This window comes from Anser brachyrhynchus, assembly GCF_964034855.1.
Source record: "Anser brachyrhynchus genome assembly, chromosome: 2".
NCBI classification, from domain to species: domain Eukaryota; kingdom Metazoa; phylum Chordata; class Aves; order Anseriformes; family Anatidae; genus Anser; species Anser brachyrhynchus.
Genome location: NC_137695.1, coordinates 123,319,436 through 123,335,947, shown reverse-complemented (window position 1 = coordinate 123,335,947; position 16,512 = coordinate 123,319,436). Strand labels below are relative to the sequence as shown.

General features: G+C 38.5%; 1 protein-coding gene across 8 annotated transcripts in view; it reads right to left on the bottom strand.

The window, feature by feature from the left end:
- NKAIN3 (sodium/potassium transporting ATPase interacting 3) overlaps positions 1-16,512 on the bottom strand; it is a 372,372-nt gene that overhangs the window by 319,077 nt on the left and 36,783 nt on the right. For 2 of the 8 annotated variants that reach the window (XM_080582403.1, XM_080582404.1), the window contains one exon: positions 6,110-6,188. The exons of the other annotated variants lie outside the window; for them this stretch is intronic. In XM_080582403.1, the coding sequence (XP_080438529.1) occupies positions 6,110-6,188 (79 nt within the window). The remainder of the gene's footprint in view (positions 1-6,109; positions 6,189-16,512) is intronic. 8 annotated transcript variants of the gene reach the window in all.

The window sequence follows — 16,512 nt, the reverse complement described above, 5'->3', positions numbered from 1 at the left end:
AGGGGAAAGAACTGCCTGCTGTCTGACATCCATAGAATCACAACCTGCAGTAGGAGGATTTTTGAGCATTTCTGTTGTATTTTTCAATGCAGTAAAAGTTGAATGTGGCTGTTCGTGGAAATGGCAACCATGTATGGATGGCTTCATTCCTCTTATCCAATGCAAGGATGTCAGCAAGTGCAGCTTCTCGTTTCTAGCAGGCACATATACTGCCTATGTAGCCCCTTCCATAAAAGTTACCCTATATAATCTATAGTATAGATATAACTAATTATTTTGAAAACATAATTAGATTCACTGAGTGGCCTAGCTCTAGAGCCAAACGTGATCCCCATTTCTTCCAGAGCCTCTGGCAGGTTCTGCAGCAGCAGGTTTGCAGACTGCTTCTAGTTCAGGTCTTCCATGAGATTTTCGGAACATAGATTGTCAGCTGTCTTCAGGAGATATTACTTAAAGCAGCAAAGCAATAGCTACAGGTATTCACGTAAATTAATTCAATATTGCAATTGCAATTTTCTGAGTCTTTTCTATCTGACTGAAATATAGTATCCATTCAGTGATCTGCTACACCTCTGGTGAAGCACCATCCCTGCACCTTAACTTGTTGCTCCACCTTTCCATTCTTCTGACAGGAGAATGAAAATGATCGATTGAAAAATTAATCGACAACCAATAAAGCAAGTCTCCTGGCTGTAAATATCAGCGGCAGCACAGAACGCTACTCAGTTCACACAGGAAGTCACACTAGAAACGTAACTGAGAGCATGAACCAAGTAACAACAAATGATAATAAAATAACATGGGATTGTACATGAGCAAGACTAATTTAACATAAAGGGAAAGTTTACAAAGTTTCATAGCCTAACAACAGTCATCCTCTGTAAAACAACTTTATCTTTTGTTGTTAAATTCTGCCACACAATTTTACTTATCTTAGGATATGCATACTTTTGCATTACTGAGGGCCGGCAATGTATCAGAAGCCGTTTTATATAAATCACATAAAGCAATCAGACTTGCCTTCATTTTTCATTCAGAGATAGCATATAAAATTCAGATTCCATCATAGCATACTCTACACTAGCTTTTCTATAGTATCTTGAAGAGCTATGAGAGCGTTAGAATAAAAACGTAGGTTTTTAACAAGCCTAAAGCTACTGAATGATTTTGTACATTCTCATAACAGTCAAATGTATTCACAGTGACCAAAGCTTTTGCCAAGGCTGACACAGAAAGGCTTTAATATACTGTAGAAAGTCTGTTAGCAGCTGTTGTTTTTTATTATTATTATTATTTGAAGTACTATAGGTACAAAACTTCTTTTTTAGTTAACACAGCTTTTCCTACCTATGAGATTCACTGGTGAGATCTGATTTTTCACCCTTGAGCTGTTAATAATTAATAGGAATTCTCATGAAATTGCTGATATACACACCCTTGGGCACTTACTTTCCTAAGCAGAAAGAAACTCCTCACAGTATCACAGTATCACAGTATCACAGATTTCTAGGTTGGAAGAGACCTCAAGATCATCGAGTCCAACCTCCGACCTAACACTAAGTACTCCACTAAACCATATCGCTAAGCTCTACATCTAAACGTCTTTTAAAGACCTCCAGGGATGGTGACTCCACCACCTCCCTGGGCAGCCTGTTCCAATGCTTAATAACCCTTTCGGTAAAGAAGTACTTCCTAACATCCAACCTAAAACTCCCCTGTCGCAACTTTCGCCCATTCCCCCTCATCCTGTCACCAGGCACGTGGGAGAACAGACCAACCCCCACCTCTCTACAGCCTCCTTTAAGGTAACTGTAGAGAGCGATAAGGTCGCCCCTGAGCCTCCTCTTCTCCAGGCTGAACAAGCCCAGCTCCCTCAGCCGCTCCTCGTAAGACTTGTTCTCCAGACAGGATGCTGTTGGCCTTCTTGGCCACCTGGGCACACTGCTGGCTCATATTCAGCCGACTATCAACCAATACTCCCAGGTCCCTCTCGGCCAGGCAGCTTTCCAGCCACTCATCTCCCAGCCTGTAGCTCTGCTTGGGGTTGTTGCAGCCCAGGTGCAGGACCCGGCACTTGGCCTTGTTGAACTTCATACAGTTGACCTCAGCCCATCGCTCCAGCCTATCCAGATCCTCCTGCAGAGCCTTCCTGCCCTCGAGCAGATCGACACACGCACTTAGCTTGGTGTCATCTGCAAACTTACTGAGGGTGCACTGGATGCCCTCATCCAGATCATCGATAAAGATATTAAAGAGGACCGGCCCCAGTACCGAGCCCTGGGGGACACCACTAGTGACCGGCCTCCAACCAGATTTGACTCCATTCACCACAACTCTCTGGGCCCGGCTATCCAGCCAGTTTCTAACCCAGCGAAGCGTACGCCAGTCCAAGCCCCGAGCAGCCAGTTTCTTGAGGAGAATGTTGTGGGGAACGGTGTCAAAAGCCTTACTGAGGTCAAGGTAAACCACATCCACAGCCTTTCCCTCATCCACCAAGCGCGTCACTTGGTCATAGAAGGAGATCAGGTTCGTCAAGCAGGACCTGCCTTTCATAAACCCATGCTGACTGGGCCTGATCGCCTGCTTGCCCTGCAAGTGCCGCGTGATGACCCTCAAGATAATCTGCTCCATGAGCTTTCCTGGCACTGAGGTCAAACTGACAGGCCTATAGTTCCCCGGGAACCTCTTACAACATAATTATGAACAAACCAACCAAAATACTACTTAAGTGTCATTTGTGTTTCAGCACCAACATAGCTAAACAACAATTTATTTTTTTCTGAACTTTCCAAAAGAGGCATGTAAAATTAGTATTAAATATCCTGTGTTTATAAATCTACAATTTGACTTCAGTTAGTGACTTATCAAGAGAGAATAAAACTTTGTGTTCAGAAAGCGAAAGTTTATTAATGACTTCTTTCACTAAGAAAATTTATCATCAGCATCCTAAAGACATTGGAAGACCTAAGGATACAGCTTTATGTTTTTGTCCAAGGGTTGTAGTACCCTAGATTTTAAAATAAATACAAGCAGTAGGTATTTTATCATTAGATGTAGCACTTGGTCATGCAAAAGGATCCTGAATATTTTGATAGCCCACATTCTCAAAGAACATGTGAATCTAAATCAAAGGATCTTCTTAAAACAGTAAAAGTTGTATAAGCTCCTCTGAGCAGTGAAACAGAACTTGAATTGCCATTCGTGGGCTGGATCAATAGATAGAATTTCTTGAAGTATAGTTTATCTTCTACATACGCTTGATTGCTATTTATTTTAAAACCAAAATAATGTGTTTTTCCTAGGCAAATGCCACATCATAACAGCAGAAAGGGTATGCTTTTGTGACAGGTTTTTCATGACAAGAATGTGTGAAGAAAAACTGTATTACAAAGTAAGAAAGAACCACGGGATTCTACTTTATTAAATACCAACAGTATGCTGTTCACAATTTAAAGAGAACAGATGTACAGCTTCCTCCTTTAAAATATATGATGCCAAAATAACTCTTTGATATGATCATAAAAATACCTAATTTCCAAAGCACATTATAACTTATTGAATGGTAAATTCTCAGAAATATAACTGTCTTATTTATACTGCATTGAGAAATAATGTTTTACAGCTAGTTAAGAGAAAAACAAAGCTATTTGATGTAGGTTAAAGACAAAATTATAACATCCACCAGGTTCTTTCAAGGACCTCCATTCGAATTAGCACTGAACATGCAAATGCATTGATATCTACAGATGTAGCCATGAGCTATTGCCAGATACACACAACATTCAGAAAGAAGGCTTTATCTAATAAAGCATAGTTGCAGTCTAGAGCTGGAAGAATTTGGGGAGCTTTAAGGGGATGTTCATTTACCCTTCCTGTTTGCCAGATACAAGAACGTTCCAGACTCACCTCACCTGAATTTGTAGTAAATTTGCTTTCAGTAGAAGTTCGTGTTAGTATGGAGGCAGATGACCAGTCTTTGGCCTGATGTTTAGCTAAGTGAAGAGAATATGAGAATCTGTGGAGATGACACGAGAAATTGCTCGATGGTAACAAATAACAGAGTGAGAAATGGCCATGTTTCACTGAGAAATGGAGAGGAGTACTGACAACCTCTGAGGTAGGCAGCCTTTCAAGGTCAAGAGCACCTAAGTGGCCATTTTAGTAATATGTTACAAATCAGGGTGAGAAGACCTAGGTAATGGTATCAGAAATGTCAAATTTGGCTATGCACAAAGTGAAAGTCAGATTAACCTGGAAAAAAAAAATCATAATGAGTCATTTATTTGTGAAGGAGGTGAGGGCGGGGACAAGGAGAGGCAGAAGTGGGTGGAAGGAAAAAAACATGAGAATGGAGAGAAGAGGAGATAAAAGGGCCCATCCAAGTATAAGGAAGGCGCTGATCAGTACACTTGCATGGCCAAATCCTGCACCTTATCACCAGTCTATTCTAACATCTTATTAAACTACTCTTAGCTGCTTTCTCTGTAATTATGCTCAGATGTGCCTTCTGTTCTGTGTATGAGAACATGTATGAGATGCTAGCAAACTTAAAGCTGGACTCGCCAATGAGCAGGATAAGAGCTGCCTGAAAATCCATGGTCTGGAGAGTCTGAGAGCAGGCTATTCTCAGGACCCACAGGTCTGGAGACATCTATCTGTGTGTGTGCATGGATGGATGTGTGAGTGTGAGATGTACTAGGAAGCTGGGAGCCTGACTGACCAGAAGAGAAGAGCAGGATCAATACCTTTGGATCATTCCTGCTGCAGGAGTATACATCTATATATGTGGTCCTGACCAGGCACTGTCCTTCTCTTTGTGTTACATTGCCGGTGGCTGGCTGTGTCTGTGCAACACACGTGTGTACATGCTGGGAATCCATGCTCAGACTTTCTACCACCTACCAAGGAACAGAGGACCACAGCAACCTGGATATAGTGGTTTGAACCAGAAAAATCCAGTGAGTCCCAAAGTCCATCTGATTGAGCTTCTCAACAGCTCTGAATGATGGCAGAAGAATTATTCCAAGGATTATTCTACAGTGAATTTTCACAGGATGCCTTACCAAAAACAAGAGACAACATACTGTACTCAACTATTTCTCGTGTCACATTTATCCTTAACCAAGAATAGGATGGGAGGTATTTTGTGATATATGGCTAAACAACAGAGGTGTGTTATATCTTTTGCTCCCTAAAATTTAAAAGCAGAAAACTACATACAATAGCTAAAGGTAAGATATATCTTTCTGTAGAGACTAAACATGGGAGGAAGGAGTGGCTTTTAGGACTGCCTCCTTCAATACATCCCAGCTTGCAACCACTCTTTTTTCATTTTCTTCCCATCTTTCTAACTTCAGCTTTAAAAACACCAAAAACACCATAGCCAAATAACTGTCTTACTCTGTGAGACACAAAGATGTATCTCCCATTTTTAGCCAGTGCACCCAGAGGTGGACCTAAAACCTAAAAGAAACAAAGGCTATATTGTTTTCAAGAACATATCTCTGTAACATAAATTTCTCACTGACTTTCTCTTCTGAGCTCTCTGACCTTGCATTCACATACCCCCCTTTTGTTTGGCTTGCCAACCATTCATTTTGGTGTCTGTACATCTCTCCCCAGTTAGGAAGGTCATCCTTTTGCTTTCTCTGCCTCATTTGTCTGTAATTCAATCGTCTCCTCCCTTCTCAGCCACAAAGTCAATTTCTCTGCTTAAATCACACCTTAAAGGCTTGTATTTTATTTGTTGTTTAAAATTTGCTTCCTTTTGAACCATTTTGTGATACTCTGTGTGAAATTCACTAGATGATATAAATTATCTTGTGTTTCATTTGCTGGAGCTCAAAAATAAGTTAGAGTTTCAAGTAATCATACAAATGTGTATCATTAAACATTTCACTTAAAAAAAATCATTTAATTAGAATATTCTCCTCCTCAGAATTGCAGTATTGGATGCACACTAGTAATTGAGACAGAATGCAAAATTAAAGTATTTCAATCAATACAGACACATAGACAATAAGCTCCAGGCAATAGGGTAGCCTATCACATCCCATCTATTATTCCAAAGTTGTATGCTTTTTTTTCTTTTTTTTTTTTTTTCTTTTACCTTCCCTGAAGCTTGATGTCTTTCAATTACAAGCTGCAGAGTCTTCTCCAAAGTGGCTGTAAAGTTGTACTTGCATTTTCTAGGACGCAAATATATGAAGGGGAAAAAATTTAATCATTTGAATACTATCACCTTGATAGTTCTCTATTTAGAAATACTGAATTAAACTGGAAGAAATAAGGAGTGAATTATAAAAGCAAATATTCCATCATGCACTACATACTAGTTTATTCAAAACCCTACTTGTATACATTTTATATTAAAGAAATCAGGTATTCAATAAATGTTTCTGTATTCACTTTTGTTTTCAAACATCTGTGCATTTGTTAAACCAGAAATTGATATAGGAACACCGAAGGAGACTTTATGGGTCGTCACATCCAGGCTGTTGCTAATGCACCTTTTTTCTAACTGCTCTTAGACATTTTTAGCAAATGATGACAAAAATGTCTTTGTCTTCCTCAGCTATTTGCAAGAGAGTGGCTCTCTGCTTAGACCAGTAAATCCCAATACCTGTCCCTAAATACAAGGTCACACATTTTACATTGTCCAATTTCTATCCATTTCTCTCCATTCAGTCACCCTATCCTCATTTTGACACCTCCTGGCTTCATTCACCACCAAATTTCACAAGCGCTACTTCTTCTGCAAGGTCATCATTGCAGATGCTCAGACAATTCCAAAACCAGTCCTTGAAGCACCTGACAAGTATCCTTGCTCCAGATCAACAGTTCCATACTCAAGAAAAGCAGTCATCCCCTCTTCCTTTACTGCCTACTGAACCCACTGTACTCGGACTGATCACCATGATCTGCTTTTTAAAGAAACATTTCCTATGTGGGATCATATCAAATGCAATCCATGCAGATTAAGCCAGCACATGTTCCCGGTCTAGAAATCAGTTCTCCTGTTAAAGAAATATCTGTTCTACTCTGTCTTTGTTAAACCTAGGTGGCATCTTCTCCCAGTTTCCATTTATCTTCATGGCAGTTGGCAGCTACACTTTCCCAACTGAAGAATTATTATGTATTATTATTATTATATTCATCTCATTGCAAATTATCATACAACTCCTGTCGATGACCCTTTAACTGCCATCAGGAGAGCTTTCTCACATACTCAGATAGCTGCAGAAGTATTTATAAAAATGGTTGCAATTTTATTTCACCTATGTATATCTAAGGCTGAAAATGTCTGTTTCAGTTAATGGACTTTTAGAAAAATCAGGGACTATTTTTCTCATGTGAAGCAGCCAATGCTCCAAAAGAATCAAATAATTGTCATGTCAGAGGCTTAAGTTTAAGCCTTAAGAAGCTATTCATCAATCCTGAATTTTGACATGTCAACAGAAACCTTTCAGCTAACACCTTAATAAAGTCAATGACACCTGACCTGTGCACAGCTCCACAAACTTCAGGCTTCAGTTATGAGGTGAATGGCTTAAGCTACACCGCTACTTTACTAAAAAGCAAACTCTAAGTGCAACACAACTCAGTAACTTTCCAATAATTACCCATGGCAAACACCTTCATCAGTATGCCTATATTGCCTTGGATAATTTATCCTGAAACTAATGAGTTGCATATTTTGGAATGTGATTGTCAACACTGCTTAATAGTCCTAGCCTTAGAAAATGGGCTTTTCTCAACAACAAAGGAGAGGCAAAAGGCATTCTGTCATATTATTCTACGTTCCTCTCTTTTTTGAATTGTAGGATGATTTCCTTATTTTTTAAAAGAGTAGCCCTTTGGTAGTAAAAAATAAGAAAGAAAAAAAAAAAAAACAAATACCAAACACAGCACACACATTCATGTTTTTATACTTTTTTTTTAAATTATTATTCCACCTTGTGAATGTCCAGGACTGATGCAGAATAATCTACATATGCAGATTATCTCCAGATAATCTGAAGCAGAATTGAATTTTGTAAACTGGACCCTAATTTATTCCGTTTACAGTTTTTTCAAATTAACAAATATCCAAATCAGAACTCAATTATAAATTAGAGTATCAACATTATTTTTCAGACATTATTTTTCAACTTGCTTGTTGAGGTTTTTATAAAGCATACATTTATTTATTTCATTGAAGAAGCACCTAGAAAACAGAGGTTCCCTCACTGAAGGCACATCGAAGCAATTAGCAGTGACATTGCACCTGTTCCAACAACTTCACCAAGACGATATACAACGTGTTTACAGAAGTAATTGGTGGGAAATGGAAGATGCCAGTAGAAACGACAAGGTGTATGGCACAGCCACAAGGCAGTTCAAATACTGCCAATTTAAATCGCCTGTCTTCTCTATCACGTATATGGAACACATGAAACAGCAAAACATCATTGTATTTGTGCAGTTCCCATCCAAACTGGGGAGAATTAATAACACATGAGAGCAAAAGGTTAGTCATCTGCAGCCGTTCTGTTTTACTAAATTATGGCCCCGCGCTTTCTAAACACGTTAAACCACAAATCCTGAAAAAGAGACACAGTTTTGGAGCAATATTATCCGCAATTAAATAGCATGATCCCTGCAGCAAAAAGCTCACTTGGGTATTTTGAAATATAGCAAGTTCCTTTCAAATACCTAATTTATTTTTTGTGCAAAACATATTAAAAAAACATGAAGTAGAGGTGGGGTATGCTGGAAATTAGACCTGCAGATATAGGCTATATTTCAAGACTCTTGTGATAACCTTAGCAAATTAAAAGGGAAAAGATCAACTCACACTAGCAAGTATGTCCAGTTTTATTGTGCTGATACAGAGATAATTCAGCAGTTCTACACACTTCATTTTAATTGTCACAGAGTTACTCACCAAAGATTACAGCTGCTTTCAAAGGAAAAGTTAAATCAACAACTGCACAAAATGTATTTGAGTGCATTTTTCCAACAAATGCTAATTCACTTTCATTATAAAACTTTGGCCTATGGCATCCTTAAAGTGCATCAAAACTATGTAGATGTAGAAATCCATCTACCTGAAATCATGAATTCCAGTTTATGACCTCGCTGGAACAGCTTCCCTTAAGTACTTGCTGTGCCTTTCACTTCATCTTTCCCTGAAAGAACCATCAGCAAGTGATTGATCCTGTCCTAGTAGCACAACCTTGTCCTAGGAGCACAACTGAGACTATCTGCCCAGGGCTATTGCTTTTCTAATAACTCTAGCTCACCGTAGATTGGAGGATGGAGAAGTTGAAGAAAAAAGTGTGAGTGCTACAAACACTGGATCTGATTGGAACAAGCAGAGCTGAGCTGAGGAGGGGGGCACAGTGTGTGGAAGAAAGTCGTGGGTCCAACACAACAGCCCAGTGAGTATCCACAGAGAACAAGCAGGAATGAGACTCCAATGAAGATTTTATAATGGTCCTCTCTGAATGACCTGATTTCAGGAATTTCATTTATTTTCACAATTCTCTATGAAAGTAAATGCAGTGTAAAACTGACAGATTGCAATGTTCTAAAAAAGAGAAGCACTCTACAGCACCACAGTGGAAACCACAATTACAAGCAAGACTACAATGCGTAACAAATTCCCAGGAAGAAAAAAAGCATATATCCATCAATGTATTGGCATATCCATCACCATTTTAGTTTACAGGTTCCTATCCTGACAGACACTCAGTATGCTGTCCCACTGAATCAAGTCCGTAAATATAACCACAATGTGTGACCTTGTTCATGTATACATGAAAAGCTCCATTAACTTGCTAAAAAAAAAAAAAAAAAAGGAAAAAGAAATAAAAAAAAAAAACAGTGCGGTGGGTGAACTCCTCTGTGCTTCCTTGATGAATGGTACCAAATCAGGACTAGAAAAACACAGAAAACTATTATGTAAGGAGGCAATTACTAAATCCATTTCCTCAATCTGTGGATTTGTGGCTATACACATATGTAAATATTGGAGGCTTTCAAACATCTGCAGGTAGCTGTCTTTTATGCAACACGGCAGGCACAGAAGGTAGCAGTGGGAAAAATGTTATTTTTGTCCCACAAGTGCTATTCTGTCATTCTGCTGGCACATGCTATGGGACAAGTGCCTGCAAATTGTGACACAGAAACTGCACACATAATCAAAACCTCTTCAGTAACACAGGTATCCGTATGGGTAAAGCTGAATTCCAAAATGTCAGACTTAAGTAAGCAAAGGAAATAACTGTATAATAAAGTGAGTTCAAAGCATAAATGGATGATGTTTCAATTCAAGTTTGTTAATATACCCATGTGTCCTTATAGTTTGTTTTTTTTTTTTTTCCTACTCCTTGTGAAAAGCATGCAAGTGAGAATTTTAAATAAACATATTACAAAACAGTGTTCCAGTTACCCCACAGACTTTTTCCTCACTTTCAGATGCAGATGTGTCTGTTTTCTTAGATGTTCTATTTGGTAGTAGGTGCATTTGTAGAGACAGAAAAAGAACTTCTACCAACAGTGAAAAAATTCCAGCAGTTTTGAAATAATCTTTAAGGAAAAGAATAAACTTTCTTATTTAATCCATAATAGCAAATACATTTCAGGGAAATATCAATGCTGGAGTACAAATTATTACTGTTAATTTTGAAAAAAAAAAAATGCCACAGTGATAGCCTAACTAGTACACAGAGTCACAGTGTAAGTAGAAAACAGCTGAAAGAACCAGAGATCTTTCTGTACATACAGTGGCCTTTTTAAACTTCTAAATGATCTTTCCTCTGAGCCTCCAACCTAGCAAAAACCTGCATCCTCCCTCACCTCACGGAGTCTGCCACACCTACTTATGCAGATTTCATTTGGTAGGAACATAAATATGTAGCAATGTCCTAATTGTGGGGCAATTGTAAAATTATGCAATTTATTTTTCTGCTTTCTAGAATGACAACCTGCTTTTCAGAAACAACCTCTCCTGCTGGTTTTCCATACATTCTTTGCTAGTATTGGAAATCGAGACTGCATTTGCAGTAGTTATTCCTGCCATGAGTGAAAAGAAAGATAGAACTTTCTTGAAAGATAGAACTATGTCTAATTGTATCCAAAGTTATAGACCTGCAGAACTAAGACCAAGAATGGGTGACTACAAGGTCAAATAGCTGATAACTTAATTTCCTTTTATGACAAGGTTACCCACCTACTTAACCAAGGCAAGGCAGCTGATGTAATCTTTTGGGATTTCAGCAATGCTTTTGATACTGCTTCTCATAGCATCCTTCTGGAAAAAATGTCCAACATACAGCTAGACAAATAGAGAATAAATTGGATGAAAAATTGGCTGATGAGTCAGGCTGAAAGGGTTATAGTAAATGGAGTTACACCAGGCTGGCACCCAGCCACTAGTGGGGTTCCAAAGGGCTCCATTTTAAGGCCAGTTCTCCTTAAAGGTTTCATAAAAGACCTCGATGAAGGATTCAAACATATACTCTAAGTTTGCATATGAGCCTAAATTAGGAGGCGCTCTTCACTCCCTCAGGGGCAGAGAGTGCCTTACTAGGGACTGTGCCTCAGAGAGCTGCCATCCCTTCTGGGATCACCGACTCTGTATGTAGAATGGGAAAACCAACCCATACCAGCATTGACATAGAGGGTGTATTGTGCTTGCTTCCCTTCTGTACCAGTAGGGTCCATTGCCTAAAGATCAGTTGCTATCAAATGAGGCAGTGCCGTATCTTCCATTGCACAGCTCTCAGTCGCAAATTTCCACTTCATTTATTTCGGACAGCATACTCAAACTCACTTGTGGTTTGTCTAATTATGTTTCTACTAACATTATCATTTAGTTCATACAAGTCCATGCTTTAGTTATTACATACATTACAAAAATACAATATTAAAGATAAAATAATGGAACTGAAGTTTAAATATTGCCTCATGAGGAAGGAATATAGGGATTGCTAAAATAATATTTGCTAAATCTGTAATAGGTTATTCCACAGTTCACTAATTATCATTTTTCCATGAATAAACTCATATAGGAATGATGAGCTTTTTTTCTTGCTGGAGGATTCTGAGGTACCATGAGGTAACCCTACTGGAAGAAAAACTCCTTTTAGCAGACATGATACTAGATCAGTATCAGTACTATGTCAGACACTAGATGAGATTTTGGTTCTGAGTACATTGTCTCTAGGTCTTTCCAAAGAAAATCCCTATACAACAAAATTTTATTTTGGATAGGATCTGGTTATAAAGTTAGAAACTGGTTTGTTTTGGACAGGCACATCAAAGAGAAAGTCTCCACCACAAACTTAGATAATTTTTTTAAACAATTGCTAGGATTCCCTTGATGAGAGGGGAGTATGGAGGGAAAAGGAAGCAATCTAATGTGGGGCTGCAAAACTCCATTTGTATACAGCATTTTAACTAATCTTAAGGGAATGTTTCATGTCATCAGCCCTGAACTGCTTTGTGTTAATACAAAACTGACTGATAAAGGTAAACTAATTTTTCCATGGTTTTGATTTATTGTTATCTAAACTGAAAACAAGAAACTTTAGTTAACAGCTAGATAAATGAACCTCACTTAGATCAAAACACATGGCTGCGCTAATTAGCAACTAAGCAAACAACAGCATGAAAAATGGTAACCCTTAATTACAGCCTCAAGTGTACTGCTGGGCATTTAGTATTGTCTGTTTATCCAAAACGAACAATAAGTAGCTTGCCACATGTTTCTCATGTCTCAGAGGACTAATTAAAAGTGGCCATCCCTGGTCCTAGCCACCTGAGTACTGATTAGATCTCCCTGGGTAAACATTGCTTCAAGCCTTTGTCTACCAGCACTTTCCCTGTGACCCTATTTCTTTTGTGTACCAGCTCACTATTAAATTTCTCTTGCTAATTCAGCTGAGCGGTGATGAATTGCTGCTGTCCTGCCTATTTTAGCAAAACAGTAACTTAGTACTGTAACTGAGGTACTAATGTTAAGACAGTGAGCACTGTTCATGGTAGTTTCTAAGCTTCTAGTAGGGAGCTCAGCTGCCTTTGCATTTGGCTACCGCAGCCAACTGCACACTCTGCGTGCCAGGCAAGAAGCACAGGCTCCAAAATGTTTCCTAATGGGCCATGCCTCCAGTTTGACCTCCCAAACAATCCTGCCAACGAAGTGTCTCCTTTGAGAGGTGCTGGCATCAGAGAAGCTACCCCATTAATAAGAAACCATAAGGGTACTAGAACACTTAATAATTAAGTACTGTAAGAGTGCTAGTTCTAGAAAGCAAAGTGACACAGATCATCAACCTTGAGACAGAAGAGAAAAAGAACAAGTTGGATGGTTAAAACTATCTAATTGTGTGGACATAAAGAATTTGGATCCAAGGCATCTCAAATTACTCCTTCCAGTGCACTTTACTTTGCATGTATTTATAATGAATCTCTTAGGATTTCATGACACTGAGTTCCATTCACTCTTCCCTAAGCCTGAATTAACAAGCTTAAATGATTTGTTATCTGTGAATGTTCTGGTAACTGCTCGTCTTGCCTTTCTACCATCCTACTGGCAAAAGTTTTAGCAGCACGTCATCCAGAGAAGGAATTCACTGTATTTGTTGTCTGTATTAAATATAATTTTTACAGCCTAAATCTTGTAGATTAGACAGAGTATTAATAGTAGCTATTTCTTCCTGATCTTAATGGTAGTGCACAATAACCAGGATACCTAAAACATATTTTAATAATTCCAGATAAGGGCAAAAAAGTAAAAAAAATCAATTTAATAATCTTGTAGAAATGTACAAATAGAATACATGGCAAAGGAAAAACAAAAAGTTATTTTTCATGTGTGTATACTTAGTGTCCACAACACAGGCATAGTGAGATCTCCTCCCATCCTGAAAGGATGTATTTTTCTTTGAGGGATGCAAAATCTGAACAACAGTAGAAATCTAACTCAGCACTTTGTACAAGAGAAGACAAGGTTTTATAAATAGTATTGAAAGGGTTTTGTTTGTTTGTTTTTGTTTGTTTGTTTGTTTGTTTTCCCAGTGAGCTAGAATGCAGTACTTTACACAGTTGATGCAAGTTGTGGCTTCCAAGAAAGCAGCCAGTCCACTTAAATCTCCAAACAGGGTGGTTAGCTTTAGCACACCAGTTGTACTGGATGCTTTTCATTTGGACCTTAGTAAGATACATTTAACTGCTACGTTTCAAAAACTAGGGAGATGTATTTCTGTGTGTAACTTGTCGGGAAAACAAACACACGAACAAAAAACACACGTGTTCAATGAGTGTGGATTCATATGAAGGAAGACCTTCATATCATGCAAAGAAACCTGACAGGTGGGAGTAGGCATTTTCTTGGAGGAAGCTGTCATGGAGCCATGGATAATAAAATAACTGCTGCACTGAAGGGATCCGCTCCTCTGTTTTGGCAGTGGAACCTTATGAAGAATTGTGCCTAGAAAGCCTAACTTCAAAAGCAGTACCAATAATTTCTTTGTAAGAATAGAAGGGTTTATGGAAGGTCCTAGAAACCAAAGCTGCATCCCCTTCCATGCAGAAACAATTAAGGAGAGAGATGATGGGAGAGGAGAAAGCTGAAAAGCCACATTAAGAGACTTCATTATGAGACTTTTTATGGAGGATGACACATGGAAAACAAAAGACAGAACAGGAAAACGAAAAGGTGTTTCTACATGCACACCACACTGACATGAAGCCCAAAGCAGTTAAAATGCATTCTTCTTCACTGTATAAAGTCCCATACATGAGACGATGTGGTTTTGTTATGTGGATTGTAACATATATCACTTGTAAACTGTTGTACCATTTATACATATTTAAATACAAAGACCAAATCCTATGAAAAAACACCAGCTTTGCAATTAAATCACTTCAACACATGATATTGGGTTCCTGTAAAATGCCGCGAGGTTATTGTTCTTCTGAGTATTGTTACAATAAAAGAGCCCTCAGTTAATGTACCACAAATTAGCAGTATCAAACGGCTCTACTGAATAAAAGATGCAGACATACCGGAAGACAGACAGCAATATGACTGGGATATTAAAATATGCCAGCAATAAGCAAGTTCAGAGAAATACTGATAGCTGTCTAGAGGGAAAACAGAGTTCTGAGGCCAAGGCAACCTTGTTTGTAAGGACTAATGATAAAATAAAGTTCATTTGTGTTGAAGTAAATTGGAAAGGACAGTAATCCAGGAGATCAGTGTTTCAGATCTGAACTCATGCCTTGGAGAGCACTGTACGTCGATGATATGAGAATCAGTCTCCCTGGGATGCTGAATGGGTTGAGCGGTGGCAGAGGACCTCAGTTCACGTCACCTGGGCCTGTCACGCCCCAGTAGGAGGCACTCAGCTAATCCATCATGAACCCATTTACTGTAAAACAGATTGCTTGACAGCTCCTCAGCCTCATTGCCCCATCACGCTAAAAACCTCTGCCTGACAGAAATATTGAGTCAATTAAAGGAGATGGCCTGCTAGCAATAGAAATGTGTTTTTCTTCTAACAGTTCTCTATTGGGTCTAAATAAAGGAATTGAAAATGTTCCAGAGAAGGTGACCATACTTGCACGGGCCCTCCCATTGCCAACATTTTGTTTGTAAAAGCGAATTGTCCTTCTAGAGCACTCAGGAAACAAGGCTGTCATTTTCAAAACTCCAAACAATTTGTAATTAATTATGCTTAGACCTTACATGTCTTTTCTTGTATACTGAAATAAAATCAAGTGGCTACATTATGATTCATATAGAACGGTGACATACAAAATAAAAAAATATACTTTGATACTCTGAGCTGCTTTGCTAAGTAAATGACCAATTATTTATTGCCCACTGAAATCCCATAACATATTTTGAAGTATTATCCAGGTCTATACTTAATTTGGTTTCATATAAATTAAAGGAGAGTGACTTTGAATTAAAGAAAATGCACACAGCAACAGAAGTAACTCTTCTAGTAGTAGCAAGAAGACTACAAAATATCCTGAAAAAGTTTGCTCAGTCTTACAATTCAATTCCTTATGTCATGCTCCCACCTCCTTGTATATATTTTCTATCAATATTTGAGAGATCAGGTTTATTACTCTGAGTAGTCACATGAAATGAAAATTTCCACTGTATCTGCAGAAACAGCATTTTAAATTGACCTGACCACATATTACCAGTAGAAATGCTTACTCTCCCCATTCTGTTACATATGGTGTATTCTCCAACTATTTGGTGAATTAAGTACTTACAGCAATAAAAAGTAAGTGTCAGTGACAGTCTTCACTGATATGTAACTGGATCTAGGTGTCTAAATCAGGTAGCTGTGAGCAAACTGTCCATTTTTCCAGAAGTATTTACCAGTTCTTGATCACACTTTTGTGCCTTCAACTGTTACGATCCTCCGAAGGGGGAGGACCAAGATTAAAAACTCTTGATTCTCTTGAAAACAAAACAAACTAAAAAAAAAACTCTGGTTTGGGGCG